The 20,765-nt window shown below is 41.3% G+C and overlaps 1 protein-coding gene across 1 annotated transcript in view; it reads left to right on the top strand.

Annotated features, from left to right (window-relative positions):
- The first annotated feature begins 1,238 nt into the window (after positions 1–1,238).
- The window catches only part of LOC141116683 (uncharacterized), a 92,977-nt gene continuing 73,450 nt past the window's right edge, over positions 1,239–20,765 (top strand). The window contains exons 1-3 of the mRNA XM_073609074.1: positions 1,239–1,356; positions 4,112–4,272; positions 15,626–15,797. Of these exons, the coding sequence (XP_073465175.1) occupies positions 1,239–1,356; positions 4,112–4,272; positions 15,626–15,797 (451 nt within the window). The remainder of the gene's footprint in view (positions 1,357–4,111; positions 4,273–15,625; positions 15,798–20,765) is intronic.

Below are 20,765 nucleotides of genomic sequence, written 5' to 3'. Positions count from 1 at the left end.
ATTTTCCCCCCACATTACTGTCCTCAGTCCCCTTCACATTACTGTTCTTATTGCCCTTTCTCAGCCTCCCCCCACATCAGTTCTCAGCCCTCCCCAATTTAATGTCCTCAGACCCCCAATTTAATGTCCTCAGCCCCCCCCCCACACTCACACATTACAGTCCTCAGTCCCCCCATTTTTAATGTCCTCAGCCTCCCTTTTTAATGTCCTCAGCCCCCCATTCCTCCGGGTGCCACCACATTACAGTCCTCGAGGGCTCAATAAATCTATCCCCTATTTTATAGATGCAATAACTTTTGCGCAAACCAATCAATACACGCTTAATACAAAAATATGTAGCAGAATACATATTGGCCTAAATTGATGAATAAACTTTTTTCTTTTTTTTTTATTTATTTTTTGGAATATGTATTATGGCAGAAAGTAAATAACATTGTTTTTTTTTTTGTGTGTTTTTTTTTAAATTGTCACCCTTTTTTTTTGTTTATAGTGCAAAAAATAAAAACCGCAGAGATGATCAAATGCCACCAAAAGAAAGCTCTATTTGTGGGAAAAAAAGGACATTTTTTTGTTTGGGTACACCATCGCACGACCGCGCAATTGTCAGTTAAAGTAACACAGCGCCATTAGGTTTTATCGCAGAAAGTAAAAAAAATATAAAAATGTAAAAAATCAAATTTCTTCATAAATTTATGCCAATATGAATCTTTGGTAAAAAAAACAAAAAAACAATAAGCGTATATTGATTGGTTTACGTGACCCCGAACGTATAGCTTCTACAAACCAGTGGCCGCCCATCCATTAGGGGCGCTGCCCCCCCTATCCGTGCCTCCGCCCGCTAATTTACATGTGGATGCGAGGATTCCAATAGGATGTTTTTTTTTTTTTAAGCACGTGATTAAAACCAGAGGCTCTAATAGCCTTCAAAACAGGGTGGGTTCGGGGCGCAGGGTGAGCCCTCCCAGATGTGTGACAATAGCGAATTAATGTTCGCTATTGTCACACTAATCCCCCTCCCGGCCAACCAGAAAGAGGGTTCTGAGACCCGTTTTCCAATTGCCTGAAAGGAGAAGCGATCCCATTGGCCTAGGAAGAGGAGGAGCAGGAAGAAGGAGACGCATGGCCACCGTGATGACGAGGAGACGCAGGGGGAAGCCTGACCGACCCACCAGCCGCCACTGGATCCATCCATAGCTGGGAAAGGCAGCCCCTGATGACAGCTCACCGCACACAACACGATGACCGGTGACAGCCCGACTCGCTTCCATGGATGGAGGGGGGACACGAAGGAGACAGAGGGGGGTAAGCCGCCGCCGGTGGGCACCTTCCAACATGTCAGTCCAGGGGCAGCACAGGGTAAGTGAGCCGGCGACCTGGGGTAGGGTGTGGGTATGGTGCGCGGTGCGGGCTGGAGCGACGTCCGTCTGCCCCCCCCGACCGATGGAGCACCAGCCACCACTGCTACAAACTATGGTATAGATACTGTTTTTTTTTTTTTTTTAATACTCAGCAACTTATAGTGGAACTGCGGTATGACAGCGGGCAATCTGACACTTTGAGGAAACCAGTGACACTAATACGGTGATCATTGCTAAAAATACGCACTGTCACTGTACTAATGACATTGGCAGGGAAGGGGTTAAACATCAGGGGCGATCAAAGGGTAATATGTGTGCCTAACCAGTGTTTTATGTGAGTGTGTTATGTGAGGTTCTTTTACTAAGGGTTGTAACAGTTCCTTTTTCCCTGCTTTGTAGGGAAACAAAAGCCGCCACATCCCCGCTGATGGAACTGAGCTCTGTATTGTTTACATATGCGGAGCTCTCTTCTGTCTTCCTCCTCGCTGATCAGCGGACATCCATGAGCGGCTTGTGTTATATATGTGATTCTGCACACAGCGGCTTCCCTAAAGCTAAAATGACCTGGTCGCTAAATGGTTAATTTTTTTTTCACTTTTTATTTTTTTTAACAGGGCCTCTACATCCACTCTGTCCTCAATCTCTCTGTGCGCCAAAAGAGATTTGGTCTTTATTAGCTCCAGTTTTGCAATAGACAAGCTGTCTATATTTCATTTTGAATTTGGCGCAATCAATGCGACAAAAAGTGTCTCTGATTAGAACTAGCTGAATTTGGTGCATGACTCGCAGATCGGAAAAGAAAAGTGGCGCAAATGGTTATTGAATTTGGCGCAATGCATTAACAATGGCTATTAACGCCAGAATTCCGTTGCAGGACCCCAAATATCTGTTTCTTTCCCAATCGGTACAGAGGCCATTAGTCACCCAAGCAGGGCCATCTTTAACCACTTCAATACCGGGCACTTATACACCTTCCTGCCCAGACCAATTTTCAGCTTTCAGCGCTGTCACAGTTTGAATGACAATTGCACGGTCATACAACACTGTACCCAAACTAAATTTTTATCATTTTGTTCCCACAAATAGAGCTTTCTTTTGGTGGTATTTGATCACCTCTGCGGTTTTTATTTTTTGCGAAACAGATAAAAAAAGACCGAAAATTCTGAAAAAAATAAAAGTTTTGCTTTTGTTTTTGTTTAAAAATTTTGTAAATAAGTAAGTTTTCTCTTTCACTGATGGGCACTGATAAGGCGGCAGCGATGAGGTGGCACCAATGAGCGGGCACTGACGGGCACTGACGATGGGCACTGATATGCGGCACTGATGGGCACTGGTAGGCGGCACTGATGGGTGGCACTGATATGCAGCACTGATGGGCATTGATAGGCGGCACTGATGGGCACTTATGGGTGGCACTGGGTGGCACTGATGGGCACTGTTAGGCAACACTTATGGGCACTGAAAGGCTGCACAGATGGGTTCTTATGGGTGGCACTGCTGGGCACTGATAGGCGGCACTGCTGGGCACTGATAGGTGGCACTGCTGGGCACTGATAGGCGGCACTGATGGGCACTGATACGTGGAACTGATGGGCACTGATACGCGGCACTGATGGGCACTGATACGCGGCACTGATGGGCACTGATACGCGGCACTGATGGGCATCCCTGGTGGCACTGGCAGTGGTATGCATGAGAGTGGGCACTGATTGGCAGCTGCCTGGGCATTGATTGGCAGCTGCCTTTGTACAGATCGGTATTTCCCTGGGGGTCTAGGGGGCATACCTGGTGGTCCAGTGTGTCTGGTTTCCCTGGTGGTCCTGGGCGGCTTCCCTGGTGGTCCTGGGTAGGATCCGAGGGGGGGCTGTGCTGATAAACAATCAGCACAGACCCCCCCCTGTCAGGAGAGCAGCCGATCGGCGCTCCTCTACTCGCGTTTGCTATATGGCGGGCGGCAAGTGGTTAATATTGATTGGACCCCGGGAAATTTATTTTCTTGGGGGCCCCCCCCATGCAGTTTTACTCTCCACCTGCTCTGAGACATACAATAAATAGCAGCTAGACTCAAAATCAGTTTACTGTATCAGATCAGGCAGCAATTGGTTGTCAGTGGTTACAGCATATCATTACTGCTTAATGACTGGTTGCTAGAGGTTACAGCACACATTACGGCTCATTGATTAGTTGCTAGAGGTTACAGCAAATGATTTCTGTTTGTTAATTGGTTGCTAGAGATTACTGTACAGTAATACTGCTCACTGATTGGTTGCTAGAGGTTACAGCACATCATCTCCTCACTGCAGGGGAGCATGATACACATATGAATGCCACCTTTATTTACATATCAATTTTGCCCGGCCGCAGCTATTTACTTAGTAATGCTGCCGTTATTTACATATGAATGCCGTTTTTTTACATGTAAACACAGGGTCTGCAGGTGAGTCATCTGTACACAACAATAAAGCAGAGCTGGGCAGCATTAGTAGCAGCACTTCACACTGAGATATCGGGACACAGCATGGGACTAAAACTTCAAGGGACAAGGGAATTTAAACTAGGATAGTTGGCATGTATGAGGCAGCTGCTTTGGGCCCCACAACAATGACAGGGCCCTGGGCACCTGTCCCTTTTGCCCTGCCTTAAAGATGGCCCTGCACCCAAACAAAAAGTCCATTCAATCTGGCAGCAGTAAATAGTCTAGGGATCCTAAATTCAATTCCCCAGACCTCTTTATTTTCTGTGTATTTTTCTAGATGACATCACAAGTTTCCGCCATCAGCTATGTGCGCATCCCGATTCATCACTGAGGAGGATATATGAGCATTACAGAGATGATCTGATCTGCATCCTGGAGATTTTGGAACCTTACGCCATCCTGGTAGAGCTAGAACCTCGGAACGTGATAGACACAGATGTAAGAAAAATATACATCAAAATATGTAGAAAAGTAAAGGCTCGTCATGCACAAACATGCTTGCAGGTGAAATTCTCCTCTAGTACAAAAATCCCAGCATTTTACACACCCGGGCATCAGCAGCAGCGCTTTATCTTGGCCTAGGCGAACAAGGCCCAGGTGTAGGGTGGCACTTTACAGGGGGGGGGGGCAGCAAAAAAGTTGCTCACTCCCCCCAACCCGCACAAAAAAAGCCCCTTCTCCTGGCTCCCGCACAAAAACATACAGCTCAGCCCATACGAACCGGTGACAGGCTGGCAGCAGTTGTCCACTGGTATTCCAATGTAATCTCACATGGCGCGATTACCTGGGGTTCGGGACAGATGGCCACTCCGGGACACAAACAGATTGTGTCCAAGAACAGTCATCTGTCCCTCTCCATAGAAAATCATTCCATAAAGTGATTACATGTAAACATTGAGGATGGCTGCGGCCGCTGTCAGTCTTTCATTGCTTTGAACAGTGAAAAGGTATATGGAAAACACTGCGCTAACAAGTGAAAAAGGAAAAGAAGCTGCTACATACAGTGTGACAAAAACAGTAAATATATAGTATAAAAAATGTAGTGCATAATGTGTATAATCATAATATAAAGAGAATCACACCATTGTAATTCTATCCAAAAAACATTAGTGGATCATGGAAATAACAATCATAAAGTCCATGAATGAATGAATAAGTGAAGTAATCCACTAATGTTTTTTGGATAGAATTACAATGGTGTGATTCTCTTTATATTATGATTTACACATTATGCGCTACATTTTTTGTACTATGTATTGCTTTGAACAGCCTGAGCAGTTTCAACTTGTCTTCAAGCACCTGAAAATCCAACTGCAGGAGTGCAGGTAGAGCTCTAAGAGCAAAAGGCGGAGCATCAAGAGGAAGGGGTGTGGTTTACAGATGACAGGGTGGGCATTAATCAGGAAGGGACGTGGCCTTGACAGGAAGGGGTGGGTCATTTTTAAATTAGGGGGTGCACGAGTTTAGTCAGGCCTAGGGCAGCACAAAATCTAAATACACCACTGATCAGCAGGTGGCACGTACACCTGGGTACAGAAATTAATAGCTGTAAACCCAATGCTTTTTTGAGTTACAATATTTTTTTTATTAAACTAAACTGCAGTCTGCTCACACAATTTATAATAAAAACATATTTGCCATTCTGAAGCTTCCCTCCAACCACTTTGCATATTATTTTATATATACTGTGATACTGTACTTGCCAAATATGCTGCAGAAATCTCCCTCCACTGAGTCTGGCTGCAGCCATTTTAACTGTGGGCAGCTGAAGCTGCTGCCTGTTTACTTCCTGGAATTTACACAGACACACACACCTCCAGCTCTGCAGCTCTCATTGGCACTCTTATGACTCATCCCCCCTCCCTTCCCGGCAAACTCTCACGTGAGTGAGAGAGAGAGAGCTGTGCATGATGTCATAAGTCTAGGCCAGGGGTCTCCAAACTTTTCAAACAAAGGGCCAGTTTATTTTCCTCCAGACTTTAGGAGGGCCGGATTGTGCCCAGCGGGGGCAGGTAATGTCTCGGGCCAGCATCAGTGAGAATAAACATGGCCTCAGGGTTGGTGGTCAATAGGAGGAGCCCCTAATTAGTAGCAGGAATAGTATCCCATCATTGGTATTGGTGGAAGAAATAGTGCTCCGTTGTTGGTATCAGTGGGACGAATAGTGCCCCAAGGGCTGGATAAAGGCTAGCAAAGGGCCACATCTGGCCCTCGGGCCGCAGTTTGGAGACCCCTGGTCTAGGCTAATGACCAGACAAGAAACAGGAAGTGGGCTGTATAAGGGATTTACTGGCAGAAAAAAAAATTACTATCCAAAATGAAAACAACAAGGGAAGAAGATTTAATAGATGGAAAGATGAAAAAATTACCGCTTTAAGAAGATTAAGATAGAATACAAAAACAAGGTAATACAGATATGTTATATAACATAACATCAATGAATATACAATTAAATATATTGAATATATACTATTAAACATAAAAATAAAAAATGAAAAAAAAAATGAAAAAAGAGAAAGGAAGGAAAAAGAGAAGAAATAAAGCTCTCCTGCTCTGCTTCTCCACACTCATTGGAGCGGTGAGCTGTGGAGGAGCGGGGAGGGGTGGGAAGCAGCTCGCTGAGAGGCTGAGTGTCAGAAACCATGAATCAGACTGAGACAGAAGTACAGTTAAATCACACTTGTTTAATAATAATAAAAAAAGATAAACAGAGTAATTGTAGTCAAAACATAGCCAGAGTTCAGGAACCGGAACGGATAGTCAGACAAGCCAAAACGTCAGGGAGACAGAGAACAGAGTAGAAGAACAGCAAGCAGGATCTGGAGCCAGAAGGAATGTCAGCCAAGCAAGTCTTTAACAGGAACACAGGAGAGCGTCTCTAGAGATGTGACTAAGGCGAAGGCAGAGATCATCTGGGCTGGATGGCTTAAGTAGGCAGGACTGACGAGGAGGATCATCAGCAGGTGAGTCACTGTGGAGAGATAGGAGCTTGCAATTAGCTGACAGCTGAGCGGCCAGTTTTGAGAAGGAAGGGCTGAGCCCAGCCCTGACACTGAGACTGCCATCAGTCCAGGCACCTTGGCCGATCCAGACCTCCAAAGCTGGGATGACGCGGTGCCTGGACCGATTTGTTTGACGTCAGCGGAGAGTGGACTTCAGACCGTTCTCCGCTGAAAAAGGGTCACAGGAGTGCAAAACGAATTACACTCCTGTGACCCAGAGGAGAGGCCCAGCCAAACAAACTCAAGCTGGACTTCTCCTTTTAAGAGTATATGGCTCCCTTGGGTGACTCATTATTGGCCATCCAATTTTGATGAAGCCTTGTTGATGCCTTGGTAATTTTTTCTTTTCTTTTTTTTAATTTTTTACCTACTCACTCTCTTCTATAATCATATGATTAATATCACACCTAGCCCTGGGGATTCCTCCTCCTGTTTCCCTTTTTTCTTTTTCTCTTCTTCATATTTTTCTCTTTATTATACCTTTCTTCTACCTCCCTTTTCCTTCTTTTATTCTGGTTCAAATAGCAATACTTTTTTATGTAACTCCTTGGTTTTATAAAATTGTAGACATAAGCCCCTATATACTTTATAAGGCCCCATTCACACCTGAGCGTAGCGTTTTCAAGGCAGAAATTTGCGTGATTTTACCACATTTTTTGATGCATTTTTGCCACGATTTTGGACAGGTCAAAAGGTCACCAATGTAAAAAGCAGAAAAACGCCCAAATCCACCTAAAAAAAAAAGTTCCGGGGGGGAGATGGGCGGAGCCTAGCGGAGCAGACATGCATTGTTAGAGCTCCGCACCGCTGAGGAGAGAAGAGAAGGACAAAGTGGAGCCTGCAGGCTCAAAAGGTATCCATTTGAACCTTTTTGTCCCAGGGAACAAACTGTGAAAGTTTGGGCAGGAAATATGGTACTGGGAGGAAGCCGTGGCAGAAATAAAAATCACCTCACAAAGAGCTCACAGGCACTCACTGCAGCTGAAGCAGCTCCAGTCACCTTACAAGATACAGCATCAGGGCGCTCTCACAGACAGAAAATGTCACAGCAAGACTCTCCATTTGAGTCAGATACAGAACAAATCCTCTCACAAACTTCTCCACAAGCCTCCTCAGCATCCCCAGTAATATTATTACAATTTGAAAAGATGCTTCATAAGGCTTTAAAACAAACCTCAGACCAAATAACAAAAAGCCTAACCAAAGAAATAAGAGAGCTGGGAAACCGCACCGCAGCCTTAGAAATAAAAATGGATGAAATTGAATTTACAACCCAAGAAAATATAACAGAATTGGAACAATTAAAAGAAGAGAATTTAATACTTCAAACTAAGCTCGAAGATTATGAAAATAGAGCCAGACGTTCAAACTTGCGCATAAGGGGAATACCTGAAACTGTGACAGACCTGCAATCTACTATTACTGCTCTATTACAAGAACTAAAGCCAGATATCCCTATTGAACGTTTAGAACTGGACAGAGTACACAGAGCCCTCACAGCCAAAAAGAAAGATGGACTCCCACGTGATATAATCACAAAATTTCATTATTACAGAACGAAAGAACAAATACTAATTGCTGCAAGAGAAAAAAAGGAACTTAATTTTCAAGGACACAATTATCAAATTTTTGCTGACCTATCCCAACTTACTATTAATAAAAGAAGATCCATGAAACCCCAACTAATGGAACTGCAACGCCACAACATTATGTATCAATGGGGCTTCCCCTTTTCAGTCAGATTTAACTACCAAGGTACAATTTACAGAAGCAGATCAGCAGATGAACTACAACAAACCCTTTTAAAATTAAATCTGACAGAACCCACAAGCAGCAACACTCCCACACGCAGAAGAATGGCATCATCTTCACCTTCAGGCAGCACCCAGAAAATTTCAGAACAAAATGGGAATCATCATTCTCACAAAAGAGGCCGTTATGCCACCTCATCCATGGACCAAGAAGATTCAATGGACTGACATCCTAATTCCTGATATCTCTTCATTTATTATACTAAGAGATGGTTCTCTATAAAAAAACCTATATTTATAACTGAATGTAACTGCATTATGATAGTCACACACTGTGTGGGATCATGTTACATTCCAGTTATATTTCTTATTACTTCTGATTCATATAGCCTTAGAATATATAAGTGAAATAAGGAAATTCTTGTTCAGTTATATATTATCAGGTAATAACAATAGATTTATTACTTTTTAGGACAAATATGTTCAATAATCCAGAAGTAATGGAAGCTTTTTCTTTCTTTTCTTAAAACAAATATATTATTACCTAACTAGTTCCTAGAATTATGTTTTTGTTTATTCTAATCTGAAGCAATACAACCTCAATTTTATGAGTTAACATATCTAAACAGTTACATATGAATAAAATATGTAATTGTTTACTCTAAAAGGGTTAAAATCCCAAAATAATTCAAACTATCTTCATCAATACCAAAGTTATTAACAGTACCTTTCTAACTGAATTATTTAGCCTAGGGCAAGACTAACCATATACAACCACCCTGGAATAAATAATTTCAACAAAAACTATATTCTGCACTCCAATTAATGAAACATCATTTTGATGTCTTTTGACATAGCACTTCTCTCCTGTAAGCGGAAGATCCGTGTACCCCCATTAGCCCTCCTCATTCTCCCAACCATATTATGTGGGAGTGTGACGAAGGCACTTATTCCCCTGAGAGAGATATTTATTCTCTTTCACTGGTAAATTGTGATTACTTGCAAAAAATAATTTATACAATGTATCATCTAATCTCATATGTTTTTTGTTTACTCTTTACTCCAGAATTCACTGGTTTCTTTTCTATCTTTTCATCTCTTCAGTCCACACAGGTTGATCTACGCAGTCAGCTCTGCATAACAAAAAGTAAGTCAAAACTATTTGATCTGTTGCCATGGCACCACTGAATAAACTTTCTCTGAATGTTCAGGGAATAAATGTCCCTCAAAAAAGGACCAAAGCCTTCCGTACTTTCCATAACAAGAAGGCTCACATAGTATGCCTCCAAGAAACACACTTCACCAAAGATTCTACTCCAAAATATATTTCTCCTTTTTATCAACAAATTTACACGGCTTCTGCCTGTACCAAGCAGAGGGGAACTCTAATTGCATTTCACCGATCCACACCATTCACCTTATCATCAGAAATTAAAGACCCAGAAGGTAGATACCTGATACTCATGGGTTATATAATGGATACAGCAATCACGGTGATTTCCTACTACGCTCCTAACAAACAACCTACACCATTCCTCTCACATATATTACAAGTGATTAATACACACAAAATAGGAACAGTGATAATGTGCGGGGATTCGAACCAGGTCCTCCTCCCATTTCTAGATAAATCACCTTTTACACCATCCAAAATAACCTCTAGATTACCTTTTTCTCAACTTCTTTCCAAATACAATCTGGTAGATTCGTGGAGAGAAAATAACCCAATGAAAAAGAAATTCACATATTTCTCGCACCCTCATCAAACCTTCACCAGAATAGATCATATTTTTCTAACAATAGGAATGATACCAGAAATTATTGCATCAGATATAATTCCGATTCCGTGGTCTGACCATAATGCAGTATACACTACTATAGCCTCAGCCATACCAAAAGCGCATGACCCAACGTGGTACTTACCGGACATAATGCTCAAACACCCACTACATCAGATGGCCATTGAACAAGCTTTAAAGGAATACATATCAATTAATATTACAACAGACATCTCCCCAATAACACTGTGGGAAGCTCATAAGCCTGTCTTGCGTGGTACAATACAAAGACAAATGGCACTATTTAAACGGGAACGCAAAAATCTAGCAAAAAAACTAGAACTCAATTTTAATGCAGCCTACATATCATTCCAAGATAATCCATCTCAGAGTACAAAATCTCATCTGGAAAAATCTAGATTGGAATACGATCTATTTCTCACAGTTGATAAATCCCTCAAACGCTCCAAACACAATTTCTACATGAATACAAACAAACCAGGTACATATTTGGCTCGGGCATTAAATTCAACTAACAAATCTTTCAAACCAATACGTTTGAAATTATCAAAAAATGTTTACACTTGTAATCCAGTTAAAATAGTCCATAAATTTCACTCACATCTCGCAACTTTATACAAGACAAACAATGAATTTAATCCTACAGAGGCTGAATCCTTCTTCTCAAAAATAACCTTAAAAGTTCATATAAATGACATCAAGGGGATTTCTCCAAGTCCTTATTTCAAAGTGAAAACACCACCACCGTGCACTTCTAAGCAGTAGTGACAATCCACCCTAGTAGTAGAGCCTGTTTACCAGATGGCAAGCATAAAAGGGCAAGTGGCTTTAGCCTGGCCAAGGCCTTTTAGCTTGCTGGCGCTCCCGGTGTTCCTATGGGGGGTAAATCTCCAGGCTCCCTTAGGTTATCATAATCATCCTTCTTGGCTCCATACGACTCAATGTACTCAGAGTGTTTATCCAGAAGAAGAGCTTTTGGTGCATCGGGCTTTAACACAACGTCCTTCTGGGGGGTTCCAGTAGAGGTGCCGGAAGGAGTACAGCCCGGGATCTCTCCCCGCTGTCACGTGACCCCGGCTCTCCAACCGGGAGCGCCAGCAAGCTAAAAGGCCTTGGCCAGGCTAAAGCCACTTGCCCTTTTATGCTTGCCATCTGGTAACCAGGAGCGCCAGCAAGCTAAAAGGCCTTGGCCAGGCTAAAGCCACTTGCCCTTTTATGTTTGCCATCTGGTAAGCCCAGGAGCGCCAGCAAGCTAAAAGGCCTTGGCCAGGCTAAAGCCACTTGCCCTTTTATGCTTGCCATCTGGTAAGCAGGCTCTACTACTAGGGTGGATTGTCACTACTGCTTAGAAGTGCACGGTGGTGGTGTTTTCACTTTGAAATAAGGACTTGGAGAAATCCCCTTGATGTCATTTATATGAACTTTTAATAATTTTAGCGCAGCTTTTTACAGGACTCTAGATTTTGGTGTGATCGCACTATATGCTGCTGCTTATATGTTTTTGTGTTAGCGCGGTTCTTCCTATTTACATATCAAAAATAACCTTACCTGAGTTATCTCAGAATCAAAAAAAGCAGTTTGGATGAGCCTATAACTATAGATGAAGCTGCTAACGCCATAAAAGACCTAAAACTTAACAAAAGACCAGACGGCTACTCGGCTTTATACTATAAAACATTCTCAGAAATACTCTCTCCCATTCTCACTGAAACTTTTAACAAACTTCTAGAAGGACATTCTTTTCGTCAAGAAACACTAATGGCAATTGTTTGTATGATCCCAAAACCCCTTTCTGATGATACTTCCTGTGTGAATTATCGGCCTATCTCTCTGTTAAACCTTGATATTAAATTATTAGCAAAACGCCTCAATAGCATTATAGGAAAATTAATACATAGAGATCAAGTAGGCTTCATGCCAAATAGACAGGCAGGCGATAATATACGCAGGGCAGTGTTATTGGCACATATTGTTAAAAAACGGAAAAACCCTTTATGTTTTCTATCTCTCGATATTAAGAGGGCATTTGACACAGTATCCTGGCAATATATGCAATATTCATTGGACCCCACTTTTTAACATGGGGTTTTTTATATAATAAACCCAAAGCCTATATAAAATATGCTGGATACAAATCTGATGCCTTTAATATCGAAAGAGGTACCCGACAGGGTTGCCCATTATCTCCCTTATTATTTGCCCTTATACTCGAACCCATGGCCCAATACATCAGAACAAACCAAACTATAACTGGCATTGAAGTAGGAGGTATTACACACAAATTATGTATATTTGCAGACGATCTATTACTTTTTCTATCATCACCACAGGTCTCTGGTCCTAACTTAATACCAGCTCTTGATGGATTTGCAGCCCTATCCGGCTTTATGATTAATCCTAAGAAATGCCTAGTGCTTAATATTTCACTCACAAACATGGAATTGATCCCGGCTAGGGCTGCACTCCCATTCACATGGGCAGAAAACTCAATCCCATATCTTGGAATTCATTTAACAGCATCTTATTCTGACTTATTCTCAACCAATTATCCTCCTGTATTAAGACAGATCACAAATCTAATAAAACAATGGTCGCAACTTCCTTTATCCTGGATAGGGAAGATTAATGCAATCAAAATGACTATTCTACCCAAATTGCTTTATCTATTCAGAGTCCTCCCTATTCCAATTCCTTCCTATTTTTTGAGAATAGTACAAAAAAGAGCAACTTCGTTTATATGGGGCTCTTCTAAACCACGTATACCTATTCACACACTACATCTTCCCAAAAATAAAGGAGGCCTGGGATACCCTAATTTTACTAACTACTACAGAGCAGAACATTTGGCCAGTCTGTCCAAATACCATGCAAAACAGGAAATCCCATTATGGGTATTTATAGAGGCTTCAGAAAATGACCCTCTATTAACATCAAACTTGTTATGGCTTGATCCTAAAGACCGCTTTAAAATTCATAATCCCATAACTAAACACTTCTTATCTCTCTGGGATAAACTAAAAACCAAATATCAGTTACAATCTCCACACAATCCTCTCCTTTCTTTTATCAGAAATCCGGCCTTTTATCCGGCATGGATCTACCCAAATTTTTTTAAAGCTTGGACAACATCAGGCATTCAGACACTAAATGACTTCATAGCATCTAAATCATTCCTTTCATTCCCATCGCTTAGAGAAAAATATGATCTACCAAACTCTGAGATATTTAGATATCTCCAAATCAAAAATTTCTATACACCATTCCTAAAGGGGGATACACCATTATCCCAATTATCCATTTTTTAATCAATCTGTACAAAAGATCCATTTGCTAAAGGTACAATTTCATCACTTTATAATCAATTATATGGAGTAGCAAATCTTAATAGACCCTCTTACGTTCAGAGGTGGGAGGAGGACCTGGGACGAACTTTAGAAGACACGGACTGGTCTAACATATGGCTCACATCTAAGTCATCTTCACCCAACATCTTAGCACTGGAGACAAATTATAAAGTCCTAACTCGCTGGTACCTTGTACCCGCTAGAGTGGCAAAATATTCACCTAATACCTCAGCTCTTTGTTTTCGAGGATGCCCAGAAATAGGCACACATTTACACATATGGTGGACGTGCCCAGTAATCCAAACCTTCTGGAAGGAAGTCTTCGTGATTGCATCTAAAATATTTAAAAAAATAATACAACCAGATCCGTATATAACTTTACTTAATCTAAAACCGGAATGGTTAACACTCTCTCAATTCAAACTTATGATCCAACTAATAACGGCTGCAAAACAAACAGTGGCCAAGGCATGGAAATCTCCTACATTGGTACTAGCAGAAACAATTCACAGAATGAATAATACAATGTCCCATGCTAAGATGGTAGCCATCGATCAAAATCAAATTCCAAAATTTGAAAAACTTTGGCATCCTTGGATAAAACAACAGTTCCTGTCAAACTTCAATGACTCTGTCCTGTTGCCATGGTAACAGATTAAATGACTTACAGAGACACCCATTCTAAGGCTTCAAAGAGAACTAAAAAGAATAATAAACTGACAAGCGGGACAACCTTGTGGACCATACCTCTACCTTTCAACCCTTTTTCTTCTTTCTCTTTCCTTTTCTCCACCTTACGATTAAAGCTCATTATCAGAATTTATTTGACCTATATACACTCTACCTGTAAACAATATGTATAGTAGGTATAAATCATTTAAATACCTACAAAAGTAACTAAGGAAATGATATATATCTTAATTTAGGTTTACGTGAACCCAATGTTTAATATTTGAAATTTCATGATATTTACCTGTATAAACCCTACTTTAAAACAATGAGCTTACTTTAAAGATCCTTGTAAACTTACTTTATGTATCTTTATAATATTGTATACTCAATAAACTTCTTTTGACAAGGAAAAAAAAAGTTCCAGAACTTGTTTGAGCTTCAGGCGTTTTGGAGCTTCTGGCTTCAGGCGTTTTGGAGCGGATATGTGAACCATCTCCATAGAGAATAATTGATCTTTTTTTTCCCCCTCCAGCGTTTTGTGGCTTCAGGCTTCAAGCTACAAAAGGCTCAGGTGTGAATGGGGCCTAAGAAAAACTCAACCGCTATATAGTATATAGTTGGTGTGTAGAGTAGTCGGTGCTCTGGCTAATTAAGCTCACAAAAGATCCATAGAAAGTACAGGCCGGCAACTCGACAGCTTCTCCATAGAAAATAATTATTTAAGCATTACAGCAATAACATCATCCAAAAAAATGGTGACGCGTTTCGGCCTTAGGCCTTCATCAAAAGCATGGGGCCTAACAGTGATATTCCCTTATCGCTCTTTTCTGATGAATATTTTTGATAAGTTGAAACTCATTCATTGTCTGAGGCTTTGTTATACCTTTTTATTATCTACGTTTGGTTCCGGCCTCTATTGATCAAGTTAGAAAATGTTCTTTGTATCACTAATCCTAGAACATTATAGGCTGTTTTCCGTTATGTTGTGGAGCTATAATCTTTTTATTGTACCCTGACATGTTACTTTCTGGTACTGCTTTTGAACTTCTCTTTGTAGATTGTTAAACTTTAAAAAAAAAAAATTGACAAGGACGCGTTTTTCCTTTTCTGACTAGAGGATACAGACCAACCAGGCTAACCTCTTAATTGTAGGTAGAAACCTAAATATCAAGAATTAAATCATCTACTGCTACAAAGAAACAATAATAAGATATATCTTCCAGGGATACCAGTTAATGGAAATAGACCCATCTGCCTTCGCTCAGATCTTATTAGACGATATTCAGTCTCGGGGAAGAGAAGCTGTGATTGGACTCTGGGAATGTCTCTATGCGATACAGAAGGCTCATCCTCATCCTAATTTATTGGCCATTCTGGATGAACTCAGACACAAAGGTAACAGGACTTTGTGGTTTCCATCACAATTGTGATAAAATATTCACCAAAATTGTCACAGAGCATGATTTTAAAAGTGATTTGTGATTGCTTTGTGACGTATTCTTGAAACCATTGCAGTGTATTGGGGAAGCTTTTGTTATCATGTTTTGTTACCTGGCCAGAGGATGGGTGTGCCGACTAAAGCCCCGTACACACAATCGGATTTTCTGACTGGAAATGTTCAATGACAGGCTGTTGGCGGAAAATCCGACTGTTTGTACGCTCCATCGGACAATTGTCGGATTTTCCGCGGACAAATGTTTGATAGCAGGTTTTCATTTTTTCTGCAAACAAATGTGTGTTGTCGGATTTTCCAATTGTGTGTACACAAGTCTGTCGGACAAAAGTCCAAAGTACACACACGCATGCTCGGAAGCAAGGAGGAGCTGGAAGCGGTCGGTTTTGTAAACTAGCGTTCGTAATGGAGAATTCACATTCGTGACGCGGCAAATTATGAAATCTTGAAATGCAGCGCACAATTCTCTTCTTCTTTAATGGGATAATAATGAAGCTGCTTTTCTGGTGATACTGATGGAGTTATTGCAAACAAAAATTTGCAAAGGCAAACAAATTTTCTAGTGATATCAAGTATAATATTATTAAGCTTGTTTTTTTTTTATTTAGGCAAGTTACCACAACACCATTATCCCGTAGTTTTTAAGATCAAAGATACAACTATGTTGGTGTTCCTTGTTAATTTAAAACATTTTTAAATGTAACTGCCTACTCCCAAACTGTCATTTGAAGCAAAACACATAGCCAAGTATTATTCTACACAATTTTTTTTATTGCGCATTAAAAAAAGAAAACAAATAAAATTAGACATGATATCTGCCAATAGAACCCAACCAAAAAGTGCATTCTATGCATTCAAAAATAAAGAAAATATATCAAATCAAATCATTATTACTCAACCAAAAAATAAAATAAAAGCCTCATGCATGTGTCCTGCTTCTTAATATAGGGGGTCAGCAATGCCAAGAGTTGGTGAAAGCAGGGATCTGTCATCCGGAGATAATTCCAAAAATCATCCGGATTATTCTCCTGGAGCTCCCGCAGCAAAGGCATATGACATAATTGGTCACCATTAATAAAGCAACTAATTTTTGGTCCAAGAAATCCTCCTTCTCCTCCTGTTCCTGGACTGGACTTGGGTCAAAGCAATAACTCCAAGGCCAATAATAAATAACACATTATCTCCTCCGATTCCGCAACATGTCTTGTTGACGAATGGCCGTTCAGAAACTAACTGAAAAGCGCAAAATGAAAAGTGCGAAATGAAAAGCGCGAATCAACACTCAACAAACTTCTACTAACACAAAATTAGCAGAAGGAGCCCAAAGGGTGGCGCATGACAATTGAACTTCCTCTTTATCGGCTCGTAGTACGTCACTACGCTCGTGTTTGTTGGCTGACAATTGTGTACCGTTTGTATGCAAGACAAAATCCAGGCACACGCCTTCGGTTTTCCGAGGTTTTGTCTGTGGAAAATCCGACCGTGTGTACGAGGTTTAAAGTAGGCCACAGATGGAGCAATTTTCTTTCCTGCAACCATGGGTTGCAGGAAAGAAAATCGCTCAATTCCCTCATCCACAGTCTGTTGTTAGAGGAATCCCTCCCGTGAAGCCATTGCGTTCTCCTTGTGGGGGGGGGAGCCAACCCTATCAGAAGAACACAGCGATTAATGCTAGTGGCTATAATAGTCGCTAGCAATAATCACTTGTAAAATCTGACAGGCTGGTTGTACCCAAGCTGACTAATCAATTTGGGTACCTTCAGCCTGCCCATTACATGGTTCGAATCTCAGTCGGTCCCTGCTGAACCAACCGAGATTCGAACTGTCCATGGCCAGCTTAAATATTTTAGATTTCTGTCCTACTCATGGGGTCTCCCTGTGGCATATAAATGACTGGTGGGGACAGTGTAGTGTGCTGGGAGGTCATTCAGAAAGAAATATGCTGTGTGTTGATTTACTTTTAATCCTGGGGGACTACATGGATGTAAAATAATGATGAGCCAGGTTTGGAGGTCTGGTTTAAGCAGGGTTCAGCAAACTTCAACAAAGATGGGATGCCGAACCCAAATCCCATTGAAATCAATAGGAGCCAAATCTGTCAAATTAAAAATGCCCAATTTCTGGGCTAATAGGCAAAGGGGGTTAAAAAATAGAATGAGGATGGGCCACTGCTTTGGTGAACATGTACCATTGCAAATGTTTTTAAAAAATCCATTCGGTCAGGAGCTGTGAGTTTTTAACTGCTTAAAGCGAAACATCAAAAATGGCCAATTTCTTTCAATAACATGCCTTGGGAGTGTCCTAATCATACCTATGAAGGGGTGCATTGCAGCGATGTACAGAAAGTTCTGCAGCAGCACTGACATTTACGCAGGAAAAACTTTTTTTTAAATTGCAAGCAAATGACACTCATCGATCGTTTCTTTGTTTTGCACACAAATCCCCTCCAAGGGTCTGCTCTGTATTTTGGGGACCTTCGGAGGGGTTTGTGTGTTGTCTGTTTTAAAAATAAGCTGGCAATAAATGGCATTTGCCGGCAATTTAAACAATATCTTTTTTTCTTTTGTACGTTATAAATGTTATTTTTGCTGTAGCATATTCTACCATGAGGGAAAAAAAGTATTTGATCGGCTGCTGATTTTGTACGTTTGCCCGCTGACAAAGAAACGATCAGTCTATAATTTTAATGGTAGGTTAATTTTAAACAGTGAGAGGCAAAAGGACAACAAAAATATCCAGAAAAGCTCATTTAAAAAAAGTTATAAGTTGATTTGCATTTTAATGAGTGAAATAAGTATTTGATCCCCTATCAGTCAGCAAGATTTCTGGTCCCCAAGTGTCTTCTATACAGGTAATGAGCTGAGATTAGGAGCACTCTCTTAAAGGGAGCGCTCTTATCCCAGCTTGTTACTTGTATAAAAGACACCTGTCCACAGAAGCAATCAATCAATCAGATTCCAAACTCTCCACCATGGCCAAGACCAAAGAGCTGTCCAAGGATGTCAGGACAAGATTGTATACCTACACAAGGCTGGAATGGGCTACAAGACCATCGCCAAGCAGCTTGGTGAGAGGGTGACAACAGTTGGTGCGATTTATTCGCAAATGGAAGAAACACAATAACTGTCAATCTCCCTCGGTCTGGAGCTCCATGCGAGATCTCACCTCGTGGAGTTTCAATGATCATGAGAACGGTGAGGAATCAGCCCAGAACTACAAAAGAGAATCTTGTCAATGATCTCCAGGCAGCTGGGACCATGATCACCAAGAAAACAATTGGTAACACACTACCCAGTCAAGGACTGAAATCCTGCAGTGCCCGCAAGGTCCCCCCTGCTCAAGAAAGCACATGTACAGACCCCTCTGAAGTTTGCTAATGAACATCTGAATGATTCAGAGGAGAACTGGGTGAAAGTGTTGTGGTCAGATGAGACCAACTCAACTCACCGTGTTTGGAGGAGGAGGAATGCTGCCTATGACCCCAAGAACACCATCCCCGCTGTACATGGCGGGCGAAACATTATGTTTTGGGGGGTTTTTCTGCTAAGGGGACAGGACAAATTCACCATGTCAAAGGGCCATGTACCATCAAATCCTGGATGAGAACCTCCTTCCCTCAGCCAGGGCATTGAAAATGGGCCGTGGATGGGTATTCCAGCCTGACAATGACCCAAAATACAAGGTCAAGGCAACAAAGGAGTGGCTCAAGAAAAAGCACATTAAGGTCCTGGAGTCTCCAGACCTTCATCCTATAGAATATATGTGGTGGGAGCTGAAGGTTCGAGTTACCAAACATCAGTCTTGAAACCTTAATGACTTGGAGAGGATCTGCAGAGAGGAGTGGGACAAAATCCCTCCTGAGATGTGTGCAAACCTGGTGGCCAACTACAAGAAACAAATGGAAAAAAATGGAATTGAGCTAAAAGACTGATATACATACAAATAATCACTGATTAAGCAATACATTCCTGAATGTATATCATGTGAAGTGTAAACATTTGAAAAGTGTCATATCACCAAAAACATTGAATAATTATGATTATAAACAAAAAAATAATTGATAAATGTAAACGTGAGTCCACACACATAAATGGCTGTATCACCCAGGTGATAAATAAAATGATGTGAAAAGTCCATCAAAAAGCTGTGAAATTCTTGTTGGTGTAAAGATAGCGCTCGATCCACCACCAGAAGATGTAAAATGGCCACTTACCAGAGACTCATGAACCCCCACTACAGAAGATCAGAGAGAGCCTGATTAGGAATCATTCCTCCGGACCCCATCCGATAAGCCAAGGTCTTTAGGATGCAATAGCATAACCAGAACGTAGCTACTGGAACATAAGTGTTTCAAACTGCCACGTATTGATACCAACTCACAGATAGATGGATGCACCATGAAAGATAAAAGGCTCCGATAGTGTAAAACCTTAAACCTTTATTTAATATAAAGAATGTTCTAAAAATCTTTTAAAAGCATTAGAGAAGGAAGAGAAGGACCAAAGAGCCAAAAAGAAAAAGAAGTAAATCAGGGATAAACAGGATTACCAGTCTGGGTTTGTTTTTACTTGGCAAAAAAAGCTTGCCTCAGAGAATGAGGAAACTAAGAGGATGGACACACAACCACAGGGAGTTTCTCTTCCTGTGGTTAATCCTGCCCCTCCTCAAGCGAGGAAGGACCTCCATTACACACCTAGGAGAGATGTCAGACCTAGGGGAGCCAAGAATAAATCTAGAGGCCCCAGGGATGGTTCAGGCCACATCCCTAGAGGGACTCCTTTGGGGAGACCCTCTAGGAATCCCAGGCAAGACCATTACAGATATCCACAATATGATCCCTATCCACAATCATGGGAAACTCCACCACGAACATGGAATAATTCATCAGGTAGACCAGGCCCTCCCAATTA

This window comes from Aquarana catesbeiana, linkage group LG13 (genome assembly GCF_042186555.1).
Source record: "Aquarana catesbeiana isolate 2022-GZ linkage group LG13, ASM4218655v1, whole genome shotgun sequence".
Lineage (NCBI taxonomy): Eukaryota > Metazoa > Chordata > Amphibia > Anura > Ranidae > Aquarana > Aquarana catesbeiana.
This window is presented reverse-complemented; position numbering and strand designations above follow the sequence as displayed.